Here is a 22,251-nt window from a genome sequence, read left to right on the forward strand (position 1 = left end):
CATTATTGTTTATTTTTCCATTACAGTTTTATGTTATACTTTACGCTTTCCGTTGACGTATGCATGGCTGAAGGAATGGAATTATTGGGAAGTTTAAAAGGATAATAAATAATGATGAAAGTAGTACCAAAAAAAAAAAAATACTACTGATTTTTCTTATTTCTGGCATAATATTTCTTCCACAGCATCCCTGGTGGTCTAATGGTTAGGATTCGGCGCTCTCAGCGCTGCGGCCCAGGTTCGATTCCCAGTCAGGGAAAGTGAGTTTTAGCCTGACTAGGTGGCTCAGTGGCTAAGACACTGAGCTTGTCAATCAGAAAAGTCAGCAGTTCGGCGGTTCGAATCCCTAGTACAGGTCTTCTGCGTGAGCAGAGGGTTGGACTAAATGACCTCCAAGGTCCCTTCCAACTCTGTTACTGTTACATCTGGGAAGGAAGGGAAGCTGGAGATGAACTACCAAGGCCCATCACCTAACACAAAGAATGGACAGATGCCAAACTCAAGGGTTCGTTGATTTATTTATTAAGAAAATATGCATGGCCGCCCAACTCGCTCGTGCAGGGGTGGGTTCTACTTACCTTTACTACTGGTTTGCATGCGCAGATCGTCAATTATGACATCCGGGCGGTTGGGCGGAGCCTCCCGCCACTTTTACCACCGGTTCTAATGAACCGGACAGAACCGGGAGCAACCCACCACTGCGCTCGTGGTAACTTTATCTCATTGATAAAGTTAAAAGTTAAAACCCAATATAAAAGCTAATAAACTCACATCACCCGGGTGATGACAATCAAACTGACCAATTGATGGGGCTCTGTATCACCCAGGGAGCCCCAAACCGTGTTGGCAGAATTATGTCTTCAAAGCCTTTCAAAAGTATCAAAATGGGGGCCAATCTTATTTCTGCAGGAATGATGTCCCGAAGAGAAGGTCCTTCTTCTTGGTCCCACTAGATCCGTGATGGCAAACCTATGGCACGCGTGCCCAAAGTGGCACACGTAGCCATGTCGCCCAGCACGCGCGGCCTTGCTTGTTTGTCTTCCGGGTTTCTGGCACGCATGCGCACGCGATGATCAGCTGTTCTTTGCACATGCGGCAGTGCCGAAAACTGGTGTGCATGTGCGCCGGCCAGCTGATTGTCGGGTGCACATGCGCGCCAGAACCCAGAAGTTCAGTTCTTCCAGAGCGTGATACTTTTGTGCATGCAACAGTACTGAAAACCGGTGTGCACATGCTCGCCGGCCAGCTGATTGTCGGGCGTGCATGCATGCTAGAACCCGGAAGTTTGGCTTTTCCGGAGCATGGCCCTGAGGAGCGTATGCCCGCACGCACATTTCTGTGCGCCTTCTTAAGCACTCAGCACTCACTGCACTAGATGGATGTCCTTAAGAAAGGGAACTCTTAACATACCCTGCCTCCCTGTTCTGGGAAGCTGGTTTAATTCTGTTGGAAGAAATATCCATCTGGTTCAGTTCCAAGCCGGGAGAAAGACACTGGAAACATGGAGGCTGATTGGAAAGATGGTTTATAATGATGAAGCAGAACCACATGGGTTCTGGGTAGCTGACCACATGGAGTTGAGAGCAGGGGTGAAATCTAAAATTTGTTACTACTGGTTCTGTGGGCGTGGCTTGGTGGAGGGGTGGTAATGTGACTGAGTGGGCGTGGCCAACTTTTTTTTTTTTTTACATTTAAAAGCATTTTTTTCTACAACCTTAAGAGGTTGCAGAGAAAAAAATGCTTTTAGAAGCCTCTGACGATCAGGCAAGTCAGCTGGGATCGCCAGAGGCTTTTAAAGGCATTTTTTTTTTCCTACAACCTCTTCGGTTGAAGAGGTTGCAGAAAAAAATGCTTTGAGAAGCCTCTGACGATCCCAGCTGAGCCGCGCGATCATCAGAGGCTTTTTTTTTTTTAACTTTTAAAAGCATTTTTTCAGCCGAAGAGGTTGTAGAAAAAATGCTTTTAAAAGTAAAAAAACCAGCCTCTGATGATCGCGCGGCTCAGCTGGGCATGGGGGGGGGGGGTTACAGGGATTTTTGCTACCGGTTCTCTGAACCACCCGCCACCATCGCTACCGGATCAGGCGATCCGGTCTGAACCGGGAGCATTTCACCCCTGGTTGAGAGGGGTGGGTATTTATACCTTCTCTTGGGCCTTGCCCTTGAACTTCCTATTCCTGTGCAAGAACATGTATTCTATTGGCTGTCGTGAGACTCCCATGGGGCCATGTACAAATCCTAGGAGTTTGTCTAAGCTACTTTTGGTTGAAGCTTGGGCTGATGCAATGAAGGGGCTTGTTGGGCAATTCCTATTGCGGCTGAGGGCTAATCCTACCTTTGTTCAGAGCTTGTTGCAGGGAATTTTTGCCTATGAATAGAGCTATCTATCTCTTAAGTTCTGACATCCGCTGAGGGCTATTAAGGAAGGTGGGGGCTGCTTTCTGTCTCCAAGAGTATATTTCTCCCTTTAGGGAAATATAATATTCCGCCTTTTTAAAATATTTCCTAAAATATCTCATTCTTCTAAGAGAGGGGTGGGTGCTAACTTTCTACAATTCAAATGTGGATATAAGTAGCTTTGTGTAAATGATTGTGGGGAGATTGTAAAGGGATGGAAAGAAGATTAGACCTATATTAAAAAAAATCAAACGAGAGAGAACATGAGTTTGTTGGCAGCTTATCTCATAAACAGCAATTTAGTCCATGAAACCACACTGTAAATAAGGATGGAAAATTCCTCCTGCAGTTTCCTAGGTTTTGCAGTTACCTCCAGATTAGCATTAAATACACGTTAGTGAAATGTTTGTAATTCTCCATCTTGCCCATCTCTCTGTATTACATCCTAAAAGTTTGTATCGATTTACATACAAAACATGGGACGCGGTGGCTCAGTGGCTAGGATGCTGAGCTAGTCGATCGAAAGGTCGGCAGTTCAGCAGTTCGAATCCCTAGTGCCGCATAACGGGGTGAGCTCCTATGACTTGTCCCAGCTTCTGCCAACCTAGTAGTTCGAAAGCACATAAAAAAATGCAAGTAGAAAAATAGGGACCACCTTTGGTGGGAAGGGAACAGCGTTTTGTGCGCCTTTGGCATTTAGTCATGCCAGCCATATGACCACGGAGATGTCTTCGGACAGCGCTGGCTCTTTGGCTTTGAAATGGAGATGAGCACCGCCCCCTAGAGTCAGGAACGACTAGCACATATGTGCAAGGGGAACCTTTACCTTTACCTTACATACAAAATCTCCCCATAGTACTGAACCACAGATGCTCAATTTTTTTTAAAAAAAAAAAAGTGTAATCCAAGGCCACAGCCAAGAATCCAAAGATTTCTCACAAAATAAAATCAAAATAGGATCCCTCAATCCATGACCTAGGTGTACAAATCCCTCCCCTTTAGTCTTGCCACTCAACACCGCACCTTTTTGCTGAGACTGAATCATTCATTCCACACGTCCTGTATTATCTGTTTTGTTTACCATTAGCTTTTCCATCCACAAACTGCAATCAAAGCTGATAGCCATAGAAACACAACAAATAAAAGACAATTAAAATACATCACTAAAAGAGACACTGCACAGGCTAATTCAAGGAAGTATAAAAGGTAAAGGTTCCCCTCGCACATATATGCTAGTCGTTCCTGACTCTAGGGGGCGGTGCTCACCTCCATTTCAAAACCGAAGAGCCAGCGCTGTCCGAAGACATCTCCGTGGTCATGTGGCCGGCATGACTAAACGCCAAAGGTGCACGGAACACTGTTACCTTCCCACCAAAGGTGGTCCCTATTTTTTTACTTGCATTTTTTACCTGCTTTCGAACTGCTAGGTTGGCAGAAGCTGGGACAAGTCATGGGAGCTCACCCCGTTACTACCAAGAGCCTTGGTAGTACAGTGGTCTAAGGCACCCTGTTATTAAGCTGGTTATTAAGACCAGCTGCCTGCACTTACTGCAGGTTCGAATCTCACCAAGGCTCAAGGTTGACTCAGCCTTCCATCCTTTCTAAGGTAGGTAAATTGAGGACCCAGTTGTGGGGGCAATAAGCTGACTTTGTATAAATATACAAAAGGATGAAGGCTATTGCTGAGCACATTGTAAGCCGCCCTGAGTCTCCGGAGAAGGGCGGCATATAAATCAAATAAAAAAATTTTAAAAAGCGCACGGAACGCTGTTACCTTCCCACCAAAGGTGGTCCCTATTTTTCTACTTGCATTTTTTACCTGTTTTCGAACTGCTAGGTTGGCAGAAGCTGGGACAAGTAACAGGAGCTCACCCCATTATGCGGCACTAAGGATTCGAACTGCTGAACTGCAGACCTTTCAATTGACAAGCTCAGTGTCTTAGCCACTGAGCCACCGCATCCCTTCAAGGAAGTATATCTGGCTCTAAATATCACATGTGGTCCTTACAAGCTCTGAGAAAGAGGGTTTTTCATTAAGTAGGCTCTGCTTTTCAACCAAAAGGAATTTTGATCTCAGGCTTTCACACCCCTCTTGGATCCTGCATCACTGCATTATCTATGTTACCATATATAGCATCTGTAGATGTAAAACGGAAGCTTATTCCTCAAAACTTACTGTCTCAGACAAACCAGTCATCAACAGGCACAACAGGTACATAGAGATAAATAACAACTACATGCCATTCAAAAGAGACAATCAAGAAGCCAAAAAGGAAACAAAAAGATCAAAAGCCTCCTCCCCACCAGCAACCAACCAGCAGAGGGTAACACCAAGATTAACACTAGGACAACAATCAAGAAGCAAACAATATCCCAAGAACTACCAACTCAAAAAAAAAAAAAAACACAAGATAATAGTAAACCATAGACTAATTAAGGAATCTCTAAGAGTAATTCCAACCAACACTGACAGAGCAAGCCACTTGTATATAAAAATAAGAGCAAAGCCCACTCCCTTCTAGCAATGATGATGTTACCTAGTTTGGTGACGAGAGGTCTGCAAGAAATCAACCAAGCCCAAAGACCACCAACGACCCCACGTATTCCTTCCATTTGAGAGTTCTTGAAATCCTACCACTAAATACAGGCAGTCCTTGACTTACAACTACAACTGAGCCCGAAATTTATGCTGCTAAGTGAGACAGTTGTTAAGTGAGTTTTGCCCCCATTTTATGGCAAAAGGGGATCGCATGACCCCGGGACACTGCAACCGTCATAAATATGAGCCAAGCATTTGAATTTTGATCACATGGGCCATGGGGAATCTGCAGTGGCCATAAGTATGAAAAACAGTCGTAAGTCACTTTTTTCAGTGCTGTTGTAACTTTAAACCGTCACTCAGTGAATGATAGTAAGTCGAGGACTATCTTAGCCCAAAAAAAAAAAAAAAAAAGAATCAACACTTCCAAGACACCAGTAACAGTAAGAGTTGGAAGGGACCTTAGAGGTCATTTAGTCCAACCCCCTGCTCACACAGGAGACCTGTACTAGGGATTCGAACCGCCAAACTGCCGACCTTTCTGATCGATAAGCTCAGTGTCTTAGCCACTGAGCCACCTAGTCAGGCTAATATCCTGTATTCAATATTCCGTATTCTTAAACAAGCACCTTCCACATTCTTACCCAGAATTAAAATTATAGAGGACCATGAAACCGTTTTTTCCGCTGCCCAATATTGTATATAATTAAAGCACTCTTCATTCTGTAAACGACAGAAGCATAAAGTGTAATCGAGGATGAGAGATTATCATTTACTCTTCCTTTCTACAATAGTCGACGATAGCGGCAAACACTTCCCGCTTACTTCTATTGGCCAGTTATAAATTCTATAGTATAAAATGATTTGATAAGCCTGTTCATCTGCAATAATTATGACTTCAAGCATGGCATGTTCTATCAAAAAAATAATAATACATATCCTAGGATGTATAGCTTTTGGGTGTTTTTTTTTTTAATTGTTCCCCAGTGTATTTCAACATAGTGACAAAGCCACAGGCGTGTATCCAGCTGTCTTCCATTAACAAAACTGCAGATATAAAAGGGGTATCATATATTCATCAATGAACTTATGCATGGCTTATCATAACTTTTATGTACACTGAGAACTTATGCACCAAAGACAAATTCCTTGTGTGTCCAATCACACTTGGCCAATAAAAAATTCTATTTTATTCATTTACTGGTAATTAATGTTTCTTTTTTTTAAATCTTGTGTTCTGTTCAAGAGCTAAAGTCAGGACCCACAATTTCCTGCTGTTCACAATGTCACATGGGCATCTTAGTCATTAGAATTTACAGTGCATTTAATAGCCTGTAATTTAAAACACGGAGTATCTACTTTGTTGTTTTAATTACAAGTTGCTTGTTGGGAAAATTAAGTTGAGTTGATACGTTGTGAATTACTGTTGTTACATTTGTAGCTTAAGGTAATGTATACAAATACTCAAAAGTTCAACTTGCTGTTGACTAGGAATTTCATTTTCACCTCCTCTTTCCCTAAAAGATCTCACTTAGGATGAAACCTCGAACTTTCCTCTAAAAGCTGACTTAATTGCCCTGCTATTACTTTATTCCATCACTGGCAACACAGAAAATATTCAAAGGGGATTTATACACACCCAACCTTCTCCAGACAGAAGTTTATTCTTGGAACTTTAGAATAGTGGGGGGGAAATACAGAAATGGACCAGGGAAGTTTTTCTAAGTCTGAAAATGCTAGACAACCAAATTGTTTGGCCTCTTAACTTCTGTTTATCATAGCGCTGCCTGCTGAGGTCATACCTTGAAAAATTGCCAACTTCACTCAAGACTTCATTAGAGATAAACATTTTTTTTTAAAAAAATATGTTCAAGTCGTAATCTGTCTGTCCTTTGGTCCTCGCAGTGTTGTCAAACAGTACATGTGTGCTCCCTTAATAGCAATGGGGTGGCAAACCCAGCTATCACTTTTGTGATTCTGAGATCACACCAGTAAAAAATCAGCAGTGCAACTATGAAGTCAGACGTGCGCAAGGGTGAGATTGGGTTGGGCACAGTTTGCCAGATGCCAGATTTCTAAAACGCAAACATTATGTTCTTGCTTAAAACAGGTTGACAATTGGACTGAAACTTGTCTATTGCTTTCCAGACCAGGGGTCTCCAACCTTGGCAACTTTAAGATTTGTTGACTTCAACTCCCAGAACTCTGGGAGTTGAAGTCCACAAGTCTTAAAGTTACCAAGGTTGGAGACCCGTTCCAGACAACCATTATGCTTAAGTTGGTGTACCCAACCTAAAATATGTTGCCCTCTAGACATTACTGAAATAATAAAACAAACTGAATTACAGCTTCTCTGAAAAGTCAAAACTAGTGGAAGAAGTAGCAATCACTTTCCCAAAACACGGGTTATGTTTATAACATCTTATCTAAGACTCTTTTTTCCTCCCCTTTAGGACAACCTTAATTTTTGAAGCAAGCTCAGCAGCTACACCTTTTAATAAACTTCGTTATCACCGGCTTTTGTGTAAAGTACAAATAAAAGCTTGGTCAACAACGCTATGGAAAGTTCCATCTACCAAGGCTGCTTCTGTTCACCAGTTGTTGAAGGCCACTTCTACAGAAGCCTTCAGCAACCTTGATGTCTACCAGATGTGTTGGACTTCAACTTCTCTATTTTTGTAGACCGGGAAGGCCTACAAAAGACCTTGTGCTGAAGGCCACAAGGGCTGGAGAATAGCAGCTGAGGGCTCTTGTTATCTACTGGGAAGAAGGAAGTAAATGACACACGTGATCACATCCACATGCCAATGATGCAACGTAGCTACAAGAGCCCGTGATGCAATTACATATTTTCATCCCCATACGATGTCATCATTCTGATCTCACTGCGACTGATTAGAGGCAGTGCTGAGTGAAACATCTGGGGAACACTAGAGTGAAGAAATCTCTTCCAGAAGACACAAACACCAGACCATGAGACAACCCAGGCTTCTCTGTAACACACACAAGTGACAACAGTGAAACACACATCCCCCACTCCACAATACACCCCTCTAACTGAATCAGCCAAAAGAGCTAGGAATTACAAAAGTTCTAAACTCAACTTTTCTGGAGAACCAGAGGTTGGATGAATAACACGGGACAGAAGATCAAATCGGTGATATTCAAACAACTGTGACTAAACCATGTTTTAGTATAATCCCCAAACTCTATCATTCAGGCACAAGCAACAGAGAGCCCTTAACTACCCAGAGAGGCCCAGTACACAGATTAGTAAACTCAACAGACTTTTGGTCTACCAAGGTAAGGCTGGTTCCTGCAACAAGCAAAAGGCTGGTTAGCAAACCACAATTATCCAACCCCCTAACAAGGAACCAAAACCTGCTTCGTTTAGCCACAATTTATCAAAAGCAACAGCGGGGCCCGATTCAAGCATCCTTCAAAGCCTCCCTGGCTTCCACCACAGTTTCCTGGGTTTCGCTCAACCAGGAAGCCCCGGTTGCTTCATGCAACAGGTTGGCTCGCCAAGATTTCCCTTGGATTATGCTTCAAGGGAAGCCTTAGTGGCTACTGCTACCATTTTCCTGGGTTCACACAACTAGGAAGGCCTGGTTGCTCCATGCAACTAGAAAGTTCAGGTTGGTTTAAGAGGATTTCCCTTGGATTATGCATCAAGGGAAGCCTTAGTGGCTACTGCTACCGTTTTCCTGGGTTCACACAACCAGGAAGCCCTGGTTGCTCCATGCAACTAGAAAGTTCAGATTGATTTAAGAGGGTTTCCCTTGGATTATGCATCAAGGGAAGCCTTAGTGGCTTCTGCCCTGATTTCCCTGGGTTCACACAACCAGGAAACCCTGGTTGCTACTTGCAACCCTGGAAACCCGGGTTGGCTTAGCCAGGGTCTCCCTGGGACCATGCAAGCTAGGAAACGCGGGAGGACTAGCCAGAACTTGCAAAAGGGCAACTGGGCAGACTTGACCCGCTTCTCATGTAACGTCTGAACCCGCAAGCGAGGCTCCCCCGCCTTCTGCACTCACCAGCTTGGGTTTATTCTTACTCTCCTCCTCCGAGGGACGTCCCCCGCCGCTGCCACCCCGCCTCGGGGTACCCTTTCCCGGCGGGTCTTCCCCTCCGGCCCCCTGGCCCTCCATGCCGGTCCGGCGCTTTCTTTTTGCTGGCCGCCTTGTACCCGGCTCGCCCGCCCCGGCTGTCAGGGCGCTCGGGAGGCGCTTCTGCGCATGCGCCGTCGTGCCGGGAACGAGGCGGCGAAAAGTCAGGCATCCTCCCTACCACTCTGCCCAGGGCTGCGGGAGTGGGCCGCTAGGGCGCAGGCGCGGGAGCGCGCTCATAACACTCTGTTTTCCCCCTCTCTGCGCACGCGCGTTCTTCGGCGTTGCCGAAGCCGCCCCGTTGGGCCGCTGCCCTCACCTCAAGGCTTGGCTAAGGGGGACCCGGAAGCGCCTGTGAAGATAGGGCGCCAGAGAGAGAAGCCTGGCGGAAGTCAGAGCGTGGGGAGTGGAGAGGGGAGGCAGGAATTTGAGGGGGGGGGCAGCATTAGACAAACTGGGGAGGAAGAGGAAAGGCTTTCATAAACTCCCATCAGCTGGGAGGTTTTTTTTTATTTATTTTTTTAGGGGAATTCATGATGAAACTGGATAGGTTTGCAATAAATGCAGTCCCATGTGATCCGCAAGCCCATTAAATAGCATTCTTTTTTTAAAAAAAAAAAACAAGTTTTATTAAAAAATTTCTTTCCTCATACATATTTTATAAATAGAATGTTGACTGGGTCACATCTTATGCATATTATACATAATCATAGTTATAATTATGTATAATTATAATTATGCATAATTCCCATTTTTTTTTTCAATATTCATCTCTTTTGTATAATCCTTTTATCACAAATGAAGTCATTTTTCACCATATCTTATTATATCTACTTCTGCCATGTTAGGCTCTTTCCAGGAATCTTTATCATTTTTAATTTTACATATAGATAACATCCCTTTACGCCTTATATTTCTCCATTACAAATAAGTGAAGAAAATAGTGTTCTTAAGGGCAGACACAGACATAAAATTAAAAAAAAAAAATTAAATGCACAAACTGTCGATAGATACTATATTAGAAATTAATACAAATGTTAAAATATTTTGACCCCCTGAAAGGATACTGAAAACTGCCATCCTGGACAATTCAAAAGTTGTAACTTTGTCCAATATGCAGTGTAGATTTTTTTACAATGCTCCCTGACACCGACATGCACACAAAATGGCTTGCTGGTCCAAAATATCCCTGCCATCAACGTGGCTTGGCATTGGGCTAGAACTATACAAAGGCATGCTTTTATTCAAGTTTTTAATCTTTTTCAATATAAATTAATATTTTTTTCCCTTTACTAGTTCCTACATTTTTGATACGAGATGAGACTTTGCTTTCAAGGCAGCCACTGTCCGTATATCAGCATTGTTACGGCAGTCATAAAACGGTGGTACTTAATCCTCATTTAATGGCTTTGCAGCGTGTAAAAACGAAGGCATCAATCACAAGGAGGGATAGCTGAATTTTGTTGGTCAACAGAGTTCCTACAAACAAGGACCATTTTGCCTTTGTTTGGAAATCCACCCCACCTTCCTGTCTAAAGGTCAGACAATTTGAGCTTTAAATGGTTCAACCTGTGCCTCGTTAATCATGTGATGTGTGAGCTTCTCACCATGTGTTGGCACCAAGTTTTCTCAGAAAATGGACTGTTCTTTGGCAATAGTAATAGCACTTAGACTTATATACTGCTTCACAGTGCTTCACAGCCCTCTCTAAGCAGTTTACAGAGTCAGCCTATTGCCCCCAACAATCTGGGTCCTCATTTTTACTGACCTTGGAAGGATGGAAGGCTGAGTCAACCTTGAGCCAGTGAGGATTGAACTCCTGGCAGTGAGCTGAATTAGTCTGCATTACTGCATTCTAACCTACTGCGCCACCAGGGCTCATAAGCAATTAATGAGCCAGAATATCGTGCAAGAAGTTGTACGTGCAATATTTTGATGTACACAGGTATGTCTTTATTACATTTCTTGGATGATTCATGGATTCAACCAGTTCCTTTCCTCCTCCCCTCACCTCCCCAGGGTACAAAAAATGCATATCGGGTTGTTCTTGCTAATACAGATGCATAAGGTAAAGATCCAAGAAACTCATCAAAATGGTTTTCAAAATTGCCCTGAGAGCAAATGCATAAAGATCTTGAAAAATACTAATTTCCTGTTTGATTAAGCAGAACATCAATGCATGGCCAGTATGATTTCTGTTGATATGGAAACTAAAAGGCTAAATCTAAGGCTGGAAACAATACTCCCTGTGCAGATGGAAGAAATTACCGAGTACTAATTGCTTCAATTATTTTAACCCTAATTTGCAACTGTATCTGTTGCTCTCATCCTTTCCTGAGGATACATTCTGGGAAAGGAGAAATAAATTGCCTCAATTGTGTTCATACACGATACTATTATTGTAAGTCGCCTAGAGTAGCCCCACGGCAAGACAGGTGTGGCAAATACATTTAACAAACAAACAAATAAAATGGACACAGTTGTGTAGCTTTGTTCAAACATGTTACTAACCCATGGTGTTTGTTGTTGTTGTTGTTAGTTGCGAAGTCCATCGTGACCCCATAGACAACGTTCCTCCAGGCCTTCCTGTCCTCTACCATCCCCGGGAGTACATTTAAGTTCGTACCTACTGCTTCAGTGACTCCATCCAGCCACCTCGTTCTCTGCCGTCCCCTTCTTCTTTTGCCTTCAATCGTTCCCAGCATTAGGCTCTTCTCCAGTGAGTCCTTCCTTCTCATTAGGTGGCCAAAGCATTTGAGTTTCATCTTCAGGATCTGGCCTTCTAAAGAGCAGTCAGGGTTGATCTCCTCTAGGACTGACCGGTTTGATCGCCTTGCAGTCCAAGGGACTCGCAGGAGTCTTCTCCAGCACCATCGTTCAAAGGCCTTCATTCTTTGGCGCTCGCCCTTTCTTATGGTCCAGCCATACATTGCAACTGGCTTCACTATATGCAGGGTGGCAGGGTGATGTCTCTGCTTTTTAGTAAGCTGTCTAGATTTGCCATAGCTTTCCTCCCCAGGAGCAAGCGTCTTTTAATTTCTTCTCTTTTTTTATTCTTTTATTTTTTTTTAATGGTTAGTTAAAAATTTAGTTTCCTGAATTGGCCCAGAAGAGTGGATCAAATTGTCCACGCTTGTGCGTCACCAAATCCACAAATTTTAGAATTATTTTTTTAAAAAAACTGTAAACAAAAGTTAGGTAACACATGCGTGCTAGTCGTTCCCGACTCTAGGGGGCGGTGCTCATCTCCATTTCAAAGCTGAAGAGCCAGCGCTGTCCGAAGACCTCTCCGTGGTCATGTGGCCGGCATGACTAAACACCAAAGGCGCACGGAACGCTGTTACCTTCCCACCAAAGGTAGTCCCTATTTTTCTACTTGCATTTTTGACGTGTTTTCAAACTGCTAGGTTGGCAGAAGCTGGGACAAGTAAGGGGAGCTCACCCCGTTACGCGGTTAAAAATTAATTGGCAAAAGGAAAGGGAAGTGTCTCCTGGCACCGGCCAGTCCCATGGCTGCGTGCTTCTCTGGGCTTTCCATGCGAGGTCACAGAGCTACATGTTCACTCTTTTTCGTAAGGTCAGGGAGGTGGGAGCCTTCCTCACCTCTGGAGGGGGGGAATATTCCACAGGGCGGGAGGCAACAACAGAGAATTTTCTGTTTCTGGATCCCACGATTCAGAGTTCTTTGACTGACAGGATCTGGAACCTGACTAGTGGGATGGGCTGATGGGATGGGATGAAGCATGTTTCATAACTAGCCATGTCAGTTTTTTGTTGCTGCTGATACCTTTGGCAGGAAATCAATGTCGTTTTGGCCACTAGAGTATGTTCCACTGTGAGATCCCAGAGCCGATTTTGTTTCAAAACTAAAGTACTGGTGATCACAGCCTTCTAAAGAAATTAAATATATTGCTCAGAATAGCTTGAAAAGCAGTTGCGGCTCCCCCAAAGGAACTTCTGGATAGGGAGGATCTTCTCACAGTCACTCATGCCCTTGTCATCTCATGATTGGATTATTGCAACACGCTCTACATGGGGCTACCCTTGAAAAGTGTTCGGAGACTACAGTTGGTCCAGAATGCAGCCGCTCGAGCGGTCGTGGGTGCACCTAGGTACTCCCACATTACACCAATCCTCTGTGAATTGCACAGGCTTCCTATTGGTCTCCGGTCACAATTCAAGGTGTTGGTTATTACCTTTAAAGCCCTATATGGCTCAGGGCCAGGCTATCTTCGAGACCGTCTTCTACCGCATAACTCCCAACGACCGGTAAGATCCCACAGAGTTGGCCTCCTCCGGGTCCCGTCAGCTAAACAATGTCGCCTGGCGGGCCCGCGGAGGACGGCCTTCTCTGTGGCTGCCCCGGCTCTCTGGAATCAGCTACCTCCTGAGGCCAGAACCACTCCCACCCTACTGGCCTTCCCGAAAATGGTGAAAACCTGGCTTTTCCAGCAGGCTTGGGGCCGTTGATCTCACCACTGCGATCTTGTGAGATCCGGCCATGAGCGGTGTGTATGGGTTTTTAACGTCTCTTATTGTATATTGTTCATACTGTCTTTGTTGTAAGCCGCCCAGAGTCCTCGGAGAGTTGGGCGGCATAGAAATACGAATAATAAATAAATAATAAATAATCACAGCCTTCTAAAGAAATTAAATATATTGCTCAGAATAGCTTGAAAAGCAGTGGCGGCTCCCCCAAAGGAACTCTGGCTATAGAGGAAAGAAAGGGGAAGTCTAAAAATCATAGCAAAAAAAAGCATTACTTGGGCATTTTTAGGTTGCAATCCAAACGGCACTTTATGGCAGATTAAACTTCCTTAAATTCTCTGAATGTTTGGCGGGCTGAGTATGTTTAAAAAAAAAACAACTTTGGGTTCTAATCTCGGGCTCTAGAAACTGTTTTGCTGCCTCTTGAAGAATTTGAAATATGTGAGACTTGCACTTCAAACTGTTATTATTCCATAACAGAACATCAGAGACTGTGGGTGCTGGTAGAAAGGTGTTGTTGACCTTAGAAACTGTCTTGCTTGTTCTTGTTCTTTACTTATCTACTCTGATACTCTTACATAGTTGGTTACGTAAATAGAAGAAAACAAGGTCTCCAAGGTTCTCAAATTATTTTTTTGAGATATTCTTTTAGCCATGCTACAAATCAAATAAGGGCGAGTTTGGGCAGTGGTGAGTTCCTCCCGGTTTGGTCCGGTTCGGCCGAGCCGGTAGCTGTGACGATATGACGTCACCGAACCGGTTCTCTCCCCCCCTCCCCCCCACCCACGTTATTCTTACCTTTTATTTGGCCCCACCGCCAATCTGTTGCTACCTCCTAAGTCCCAGCTGATGGCTAGAGGGAAAAAAACTGTTTAAACTCTTGCCGCGGGGCTTCAAAGGGCCGCCCTACAGCTGATCAGTGCTAAAAGAGAACAAATGAGTAGAGCAGTGCCTGCAAAAATACATGAGTAGACTGGTGCCTGCAAAAATAAATGGGTAGACCAGTGCCTGCAAAAATAAATGGGTAGATCGGTACAGCTCTGCAAGCAGTTAAAAGCCTGGTAGACCAGTACCTCTGCTAAATCCTAAAGAATTGTCACATGACCATCAAGCCATGCCGACAAAATAAGCCACGCCCACAGAACCGGTAGTAAAAAAATTTAGAACCAGCCCCTGAGTTTGGGGTATGCACAACCAAAACTTCTCAGTTTCTCATGCCACTTGTCCTTGATCAGTTTTTTTTTTTTTTTTAAATCAACCAACTGGAAGTGAAACAGGTAGAGAAACTTCCGATTTTGAGATAAATTAAAATGATGACTTGATTCCTAAGCACAGAAAAATAGATCTCCAAAAATCTCAGCTTTCTGAACAGGTTTGGATTGACATAGCAGATTGAATTTGGTTCTCTAAAACTGGGAAGAATTGTTCCCTTTAGTGAAGTTTTGTACAAATATTCTTTGTTGCATCACAAAGTGAGATGTCCTAACTTGTTTTTTATAAAATACAAGCTGTCACATTTATTTGCCTTCCTCTAAAAGAAGTGTTTGCAGATTTGCAAGATTCTGTTATAGTAAAGGTAGTGGTGTTACCAGTGGTGAAATCCAATTTTTTTTACTACCGGTTCTGTGGGCGTGGCTTGGTGGGCGTGGTGGGCATGGCAGGGGAAGGATACTGCAAAATCTCCATTCCCACCCCACTCCAGGGGAAGGATACTGAAAAATCCCCATTCCCTCCCCATTTCTGGGGGAAGGCTATTGCAAAATCTCCATTCCCACTCCACTCTGCGGCCAACCAGAGGTGGTATTTGCCGGTTCTCCGAACTACTCAAAATTTCCGCTACCGGTTTTCCAGAACCTGCTGGATTCCACCCCTGGTTTTTACTCATGGCTTGTGTAACCTTACAGTAAAGGTAGTGTTGTTACTCATGACTTGTGTTTGCTCCCTGGACTACCTTGCAGGCAGTGGTGAAATTCAATTTTTTTTACTACTAATTCTCTGGGCGTGGCTTGGTGGGCGTGGCTTGGTGGGTGTGGCAGGGGAAGGATACTGCAAAATCCCCATTCTCTCTGCACTGCTGGGGGAAGGATATTGCAAAATCTCCATTCCCACCCCACTTTGGGCCAGCCAGATGTGGTATTTGCCGGTTCTCCGAACTACTCAAAATTTCCGCTACCGGTTCTCCAGAACCTGTCAGAACCTGCTGAACAGCACCCCTGCTCACAGGGCTGATTGTGATTTTTGGCCTTTGCATATGCTCTCTACGTGTACAACTTTTATTAGCAGTAACATCAGTAACAGGAATATTAGGAGTAATATTAGCATTAATAATACCAGCAATAAATGTAAAAGATGCTCTTAATGTCAAGAGTTGCAATGACTGCATTAACCACATCCATACCACTGTTTTTAAAGTGGTGTTCATTGACTTCTCTTTGCATTAATTAATTTCCCTGCCCTTCCTATTTTACTAGGATGGTCTGATGGTCTCTTAGCCATATAAGTCTTCCTTTCAACACCAGGCACAATTAGCTCGATTCTGCCACTTCCTGCTCATATTTTTATGATGATTTCCTTCTCTAAGGCGGCTAAAGCAGTGAACCTCTTTTCCATATCTATGGAGATTCTCAGTCATTCCAGGTCATGGAAGCTTCTTGGATGAGAAGTGAAACATCTTCAAAGAAAAACCAGAAAGTCTAGTTGCCTCTCGAGCAAGCACCTTTGGGACATATTTTCCATATGTTGAGCATTAGTCATGGAACTCAGAAAAAGTTGCAGCGAGTTTAAAGTGTTCCCATGCTATATTTCATGCAGCAAAACAAACCCAAACATATTTTATTACTGTTTATAAATACAGTAAATTGGTTGGAGTTCAAAGGGGGATATCAGAAATTAAATACTTATCTATATTGTTTTTAACGGTAGGATCAATGTCTACTTCTTTTATTTTTTTTAAGCATTTGTAAATAACAATACAGTGCAGGTTTTTAACACAAAGCTCAAAGATCTATATTCTTTTCCATTGCCTTAAAACTAACTCGAAGTACTTTGTCTGGTATGATCAATATTTTATTTTATTTTATTATTTTATTTTATTTTATTTTATTTTATTTTATTTTATTTTATTTTATTTTATTATTTTATTTTATTTTTTATTTTATTTTATTTTATTTTTTATTTTATTTATCTTATTTTTTATTTTATTTATTTTATTTTATTATATTTTGTTATTATTTTATTTTATTTTATATTTTGTTATTATTTTATTATTAGTTTGTTATTTTTTATATATATATATATTTTAAAAATGTATTTCCCACCCATCTTGCCATGAGAGGACTCTGGGCAGTTTACAGCATTAAAATAATAAAACAATAAAAAATATGCATATATTCAAATACAATAAAAACACAGGTTATGATTAAGGGATGGGGAATGTGGGCACAGAACATATGGGGAGGGGAGGTGGAATCAGTTTTAGTCCATCAACCCCCTCTAGCGTGATAATAAATTTTATACTGAACATTAATTATACAACCTCAGTAATTCTCTTTATTACTAAATTTCTGCTTGTTGTATATTTATTATGTCTTTCAAAACTGCATCGTTGTTTTAAATAATTAGTGGCCGTATGAATGGAATGGAATGGAATGGAATGGAATGGAATGGAATAGAATAGAATAGAATAGAATAGAATAGAATAGAATAGAATAGAATAGAATAAGGAGTAGAGTAGGAAAGGATATAGGAGAGAAGAGACTAGACTAGACTAGACTAGATTAGACTAGACTAGACTAGACTAGACTAGACTAGACTAGACTAGACTAGAATAGAATAGAATAGAATAGAATAGAATAGAATAGAATAGAATAGAATAGAATAGGGAGTAGAGTGGAGTAGATAGGATAGGATAGGATAGGATAGGATAGGATATAGGAGAGAAGAGACTAGACTAGACTAGACTAGACTAGACTAGAATAGACTAGACTAGACTAGACTAGAATAGAATAGAATAGAATAGAATAGAATAGAATAGAATAAGGAGTAGAGTGGAGTAGAGTAGGATAGGATAGGATAGGATAGGATAGGATAGGATAGGATAGGATATAGGAGAGAAGAGACTAGACTAGACTAGACTAGACTAGACTAGACTAGACTAGACTAGACTAGACTAGACTAGACTAGACTAGAATAGAATAGAATAGAATAGAATAGAATAGAATAGAATAGAATAAGGAGTAGAGTGGAGTGGAGTAGAGTAGGATAGGATAGGATAGGATAGGATAGGATAGGATATAGGAGAGAAGAGACTAGACTAGACTAGACTAGACTAGACTAGAATAGAATAGAATAGAATAGAATAGAATAGAATAGAATAGAATAGAATAGAATAGAATAGAATAGAATAGAATAGAATAAGGAGTAGCGTAGCATAGCATAGCATAGCATAGAATAACTTTATTGTCACTTTGAATTCGGCACAACATGCTTGGCCATATATCCTAATGTCATTTTGATTTTTGAAACCCCACCTCTGCACACCTGTAATATTGGCTGGGTTTCATTGGATCAAATTAAATATTTTACATGAAGAAGAAATTACACTTAGATTTTGCCTTGGTTTCCTTTGCTTTGTCTGACTGCAGAACACACAGAGAAATGGCTCGTCTGTCGTCGTCCCCCCCCACAAGGCTCGTATTTTGTTCTATAGCAGATCTTGTCAAACTTCCAGGGGGGGATTTACTACTACATCATCAGTGATGGATTTCATCCGTGGATGATATTCTTCTCCTTCGCTGTTATTGCAAACTAGAAATTGTATGCACTCAGTAAATGTCAGGTATTGGCTGAACTCAGATTCATCTTAAAGCAGCAGCTGGCACGTTTATTTGGGCAGTGGGAAACACTTTAAAAGCGCACCCCATTTTTTTTTTTGAGATCCCATAGATTATTGTCTCTCTGTCTCTGGTCCCTGTTTTTACTGTCATTTTGCAAAACAATAAGTCAGGTTATTGCTGAAGCAATCTTTTTTTTTTTCTAATTGCAAGATGAGTCACAAAGCTGGGCTGGATTTTGCTAGTTGGGAACATGGGTGAGCAGGTGTGAAAATATTCCTGAGAACAAAAATAATGCTTTAACAATCCTTTCTTCCTTCTACCCCCTCCCTTTATGTTGTGTTTCCATTTATTATTATTTTTAAGGATTTATATATATTTCAATGCCAGGAAGAACTTTACTTTTAGAAATGTAAATTCTCCGAAGGGTAATGTGATATACTGTAAAATTAAAACTAGGATGATTAATACCTACAGTCTTCGAAGAGTTCATTAATTTAATTTCTACGTATAGTAATGGGTCAGACAAAAGCAGGAGTAAATTTTGTCGGTATAACAGAGTTTGGATTATCCTGTGTATACAAGTGGCTATTAATGTTGTCCTGTGCAAGCAATTTTCATTTTGATGGCAACGTTTCAGCAATAAAGTGCATTGTGCTATCATAATTTATAAATAAAGCTCTTATCTATGCATGAATATTGATTACTCCTTTCCACAAAGTGCCAAAAAGGAACTTCCAGTTTATGACAATTCTTTATGGTGATTTTCAATTATTTCTCAAGGTGGCACTTTCTTATGGTTGCCTTATTACAAGCAAAGAAGGTAATTTAGGGAAAGAATTGCCACTTGGCTGAACCTATCTTATCTACCTGATGGTGCAATTTGTAACTTTTTAAATTTGCTGTAAGCTGAAAATTTAATGGATTTAGCCCATAATGGCATATGAAAACCTATATTGTCATATGTTTCAAAATGTATAAGTTTCTGCACATTTAGAAGGGAGTTCTCCAAAGTTTCCTCCCCTTCCTTTAAATGTTATTTTAAAATTAATTGGTATGATGATTTTAATAATAATAATAATAATAATAATAATAATAATAATAATAATAATAAGAAGAAGAAGAAGAAGAAGAAGAAGAAGAAGAAGAAGAAGAAGAAGAAGAAGAAGAAGAAGAAGAAGAAGAAGAAGAAGAAGAAGAAGAAGAAGAAGAAGAAGAAGAAGAAAATTTACTTACAGGGATTCAAAATGAACTCAGTTCTTTGAGGTCTGCAACCATGGATTATAAATGAAGGGGACATATTTTGGAATAAGATACATTCAGAACTCCTGATTTTTCTGTTATTTTTAGTTCCTTTTTGGAAAGACACCCACTGAATAAAAGGTGACCTGGAATTTTGGGATGAAAACGATCTGAGAACTTCGTGACCTTGAATCACTCTCTTGCAGTGGTGGGATTCAATAATTTAACAACCGGTTCTCTGCCCTAATGATTTCTTCCAACAACCAGTTTACCAAACTGCTCGTAAAGTTAACAACCGGTTCTCCCGAAGTGGTGCGAACTGGCTGAATCCATCACTGCTCTCTTGTATACGTTACAGATAGGGAGGACACTCTGTAGTAAAGCCATGTTTTACATTTCCAATGAAAAGAGATCGAATAAGATAGGGTAAAACCCAACTCTGCCTAAAGCTAGGAAAACCTCATAATCATCGGAGCAGTTTGTAGATGTCCACCAATTGTCAAAGAAGTCATCCTCAGGCCGTATTCCTAATGGTCAGAGCAGGGGTGGGTTCTAAATTTTTTTACTACCGGTTCTGTGGGCGTGGCTTATTTTGTGGGTGTGGCTTGGAGGTCATGTGACTAGGTGGGCGTGGCTAGCTGGTCAGAGTCATTTCTGGAAGGCACTTACGACCAGTCCTCGCAGTTACGACCCGACTCATTTGTTTGCTTTTAACACTGATCAGCTGTAGGACGGCCCTTTGAAGCCCCGCGGCAAGAGTTTAAACAGTTTTTTTCCCTCTAGTCATCAGCAGGGACTCAGGAGGCAGCAATAGATTGGGGGTAGACCAAATAAAAGGTAAGAATAACATGGGGGGATGGGGGAGGGTGGGGGGGAGAACCGGTTCGGTGACGTCATATCGTCACTGCTACCGGCTTGGCCGAACCGGACCAAACCGGGAGGAACCCACCACTGGGTCAGAGATAGTAAGAATTGTTTGTTCTACATATTTTGGATGAATGAAAATAGTCTAGACTCATCTACGTGTAGACAGAGATGCCCAAGGCGGAATTGTCTTGACTGGAATGGGGTGCAGAATTACTGTGGATGGTTTCCAGTTTAGTTTGCACCCAGCACAAACCTAGCCGTTTCTTATATCCAGATCAGAGCAAACAAAAACACCACTCAGTTTAGCCCGTAAAAAATAACAACTTGATATTTAAATGGGCTAGAATCAAGATCACGTGAAGTGTTAATACCACTTTATAATGCCTTTGGTAAAGTCACACTTGGAATACTGCATCCAGTTTTGGTCGCCACGATGTAAAAAAGATGTGGAGACTTTAGAAAGAGTGCAAAGAAGAGCAACAAAGACGATTAGGGGATTGGAGGCTAAAACGTATAAAGAACGGTTGATGGAATTGGGTATGTCTAGTTTAATGAAAAGAAGGACTAGGGGAGACATGATAGCAGTCTTCTAATATCTCAGGGGTTGCCACAAAGAAGAGGGAGTCAAACTATTCTCCAAAGCGCCTGAGGGCAGGACAAGAAGCAATGGGTGGAAATTAATCAAGGAGAGAAGCAACTTAGAACTAAGGAGAAATTTCCTGACAGTTAGAACAATTAACCAGTGGAACAACTTGCCTCCAGAAGTTATAAAGGATACTGCAAAATCCCCATTCCCTCCCCATTCCTGGAGAAAGGATATTGTAAAATCCCATTCCCTTCCCACTGTGGGGCCAGCCAGAAGGTGGTATTTGCTGGTTCTCCAAACCACTCAAAATTTCCGTTACCGGTTCTCCAGAACCTGCCAGAACCTGCTGAATAGCACCCCTGCAATGAATAGAATAATCTTCCTACAATCATAAATCCCCCTGAAAGGAAAACAAAATGTTAGAAGAGTAAAAAAATAAAAATAAAAATGAAGCTATCGACGGACATATCTGAAAATAGAGTCAGAGTAACTTTGTCTTTCTGCTCTTTTGAATTACCATAACATAGTTCTGTACAGAAACTGGCCAATAAAAAGGGGGAAAAGATCTGGGTAAATGTGTGCATTTAAGGAAGCTTTGAATTTTAGCTTTCCTTTATAATGGCAGAGCTTTTGGCCTTCTTTAAAGATGGGGTAAGGAAGGTCAGAGGAAAGGGGAAAAGTTGTTTTGTAAACTTTGGGGATAGCTTGTTTTTTTTTGGAAGGGAAAGTACCAATTTTCTGTTTTGTTCCAAAGAATCTAAGGGACAGATGGTGTTCTACACAAAAAAAAAGCCAAAAACCTAGGGAGAGGTTTGCTATGAAAAAAATCCCAATTGCTTAAAAATGTGAAGTGAGAAAGCTTTCTGTATGGCAGAGGGTGTCTTAGATGGGCTTTTGGTCTGAACCAGCAGTTGGTTTCCAATATTCCTACCATTGATTTGCCCCTCGCGCATGCGTCCAACCTCTAAAACATGCCTAAATAGGACATCATAGAGCTGGGGCGGGTGCCACCAGCGATCTCCACTACCAGTTTTTAACCGCTTTAACCAGTATGAACTGGCTGAATACCACTTCTGGTCTGAACGAAGCACCTTCAACCCTGCAAAATCATGGCTTCCTTAGTGCTTTCTTGAATCCATATATGTCTTTAAGCCATGATTTACAATCCTGAATGGCCAGGTTTCACCCAGTA

The 22,251-nt window shown here is 41.9% G+C and overlaps 1 protein-coding gene across 5 annotated transcripts in view; it reads right to left on the reverse strand.

Moving 5' to 3' along the window:
• DIAPH2 (diaphanous related formin 2) overlaps positions 1-9,241 on the reverse strand; it is a 343,475-nt gene extending 334,234 nt beyond the window's left edge. For 2 of the 5 annotated variants that reach the window (XM_087877551.1, XM_060692131.2), the window contains exon 1: positions 8,973-9,190. In XM_087877551.1, coding sequence (XP_087733677.1) covers positions 8,973-9,086 — 114 coding nt within the window. In that variant the 5' untranslated portion in view covers positions 9,087-9,190. Of the gene's footprint in view, positions 1-8,972 lie in introns of all 5 variants that reach the window. The other 3 variants (XM_087877553.1, XM_087877550.1, XM_087877552.1) reach the window with 3 other exon arrangements.
• Positions 9,242-22,251: the final 13,010 nt, after the last annotated feature.

The sequence above is a fragment of the Pantherophis guttatus genome, chromosome 12 (genome assembly GCF_059756535.1).
Source record: "Pantherophis guttatus breed Tessera chromosome 12, ASM5975653v1, whole genome shotgun sequence".
Classification (NCBI taxonomy): Eukaryota; Metazoa; Chordata; class Lepidosauria; order Squamata; family Colubridae; genus Pantherophis; species Pantherophis guttatus.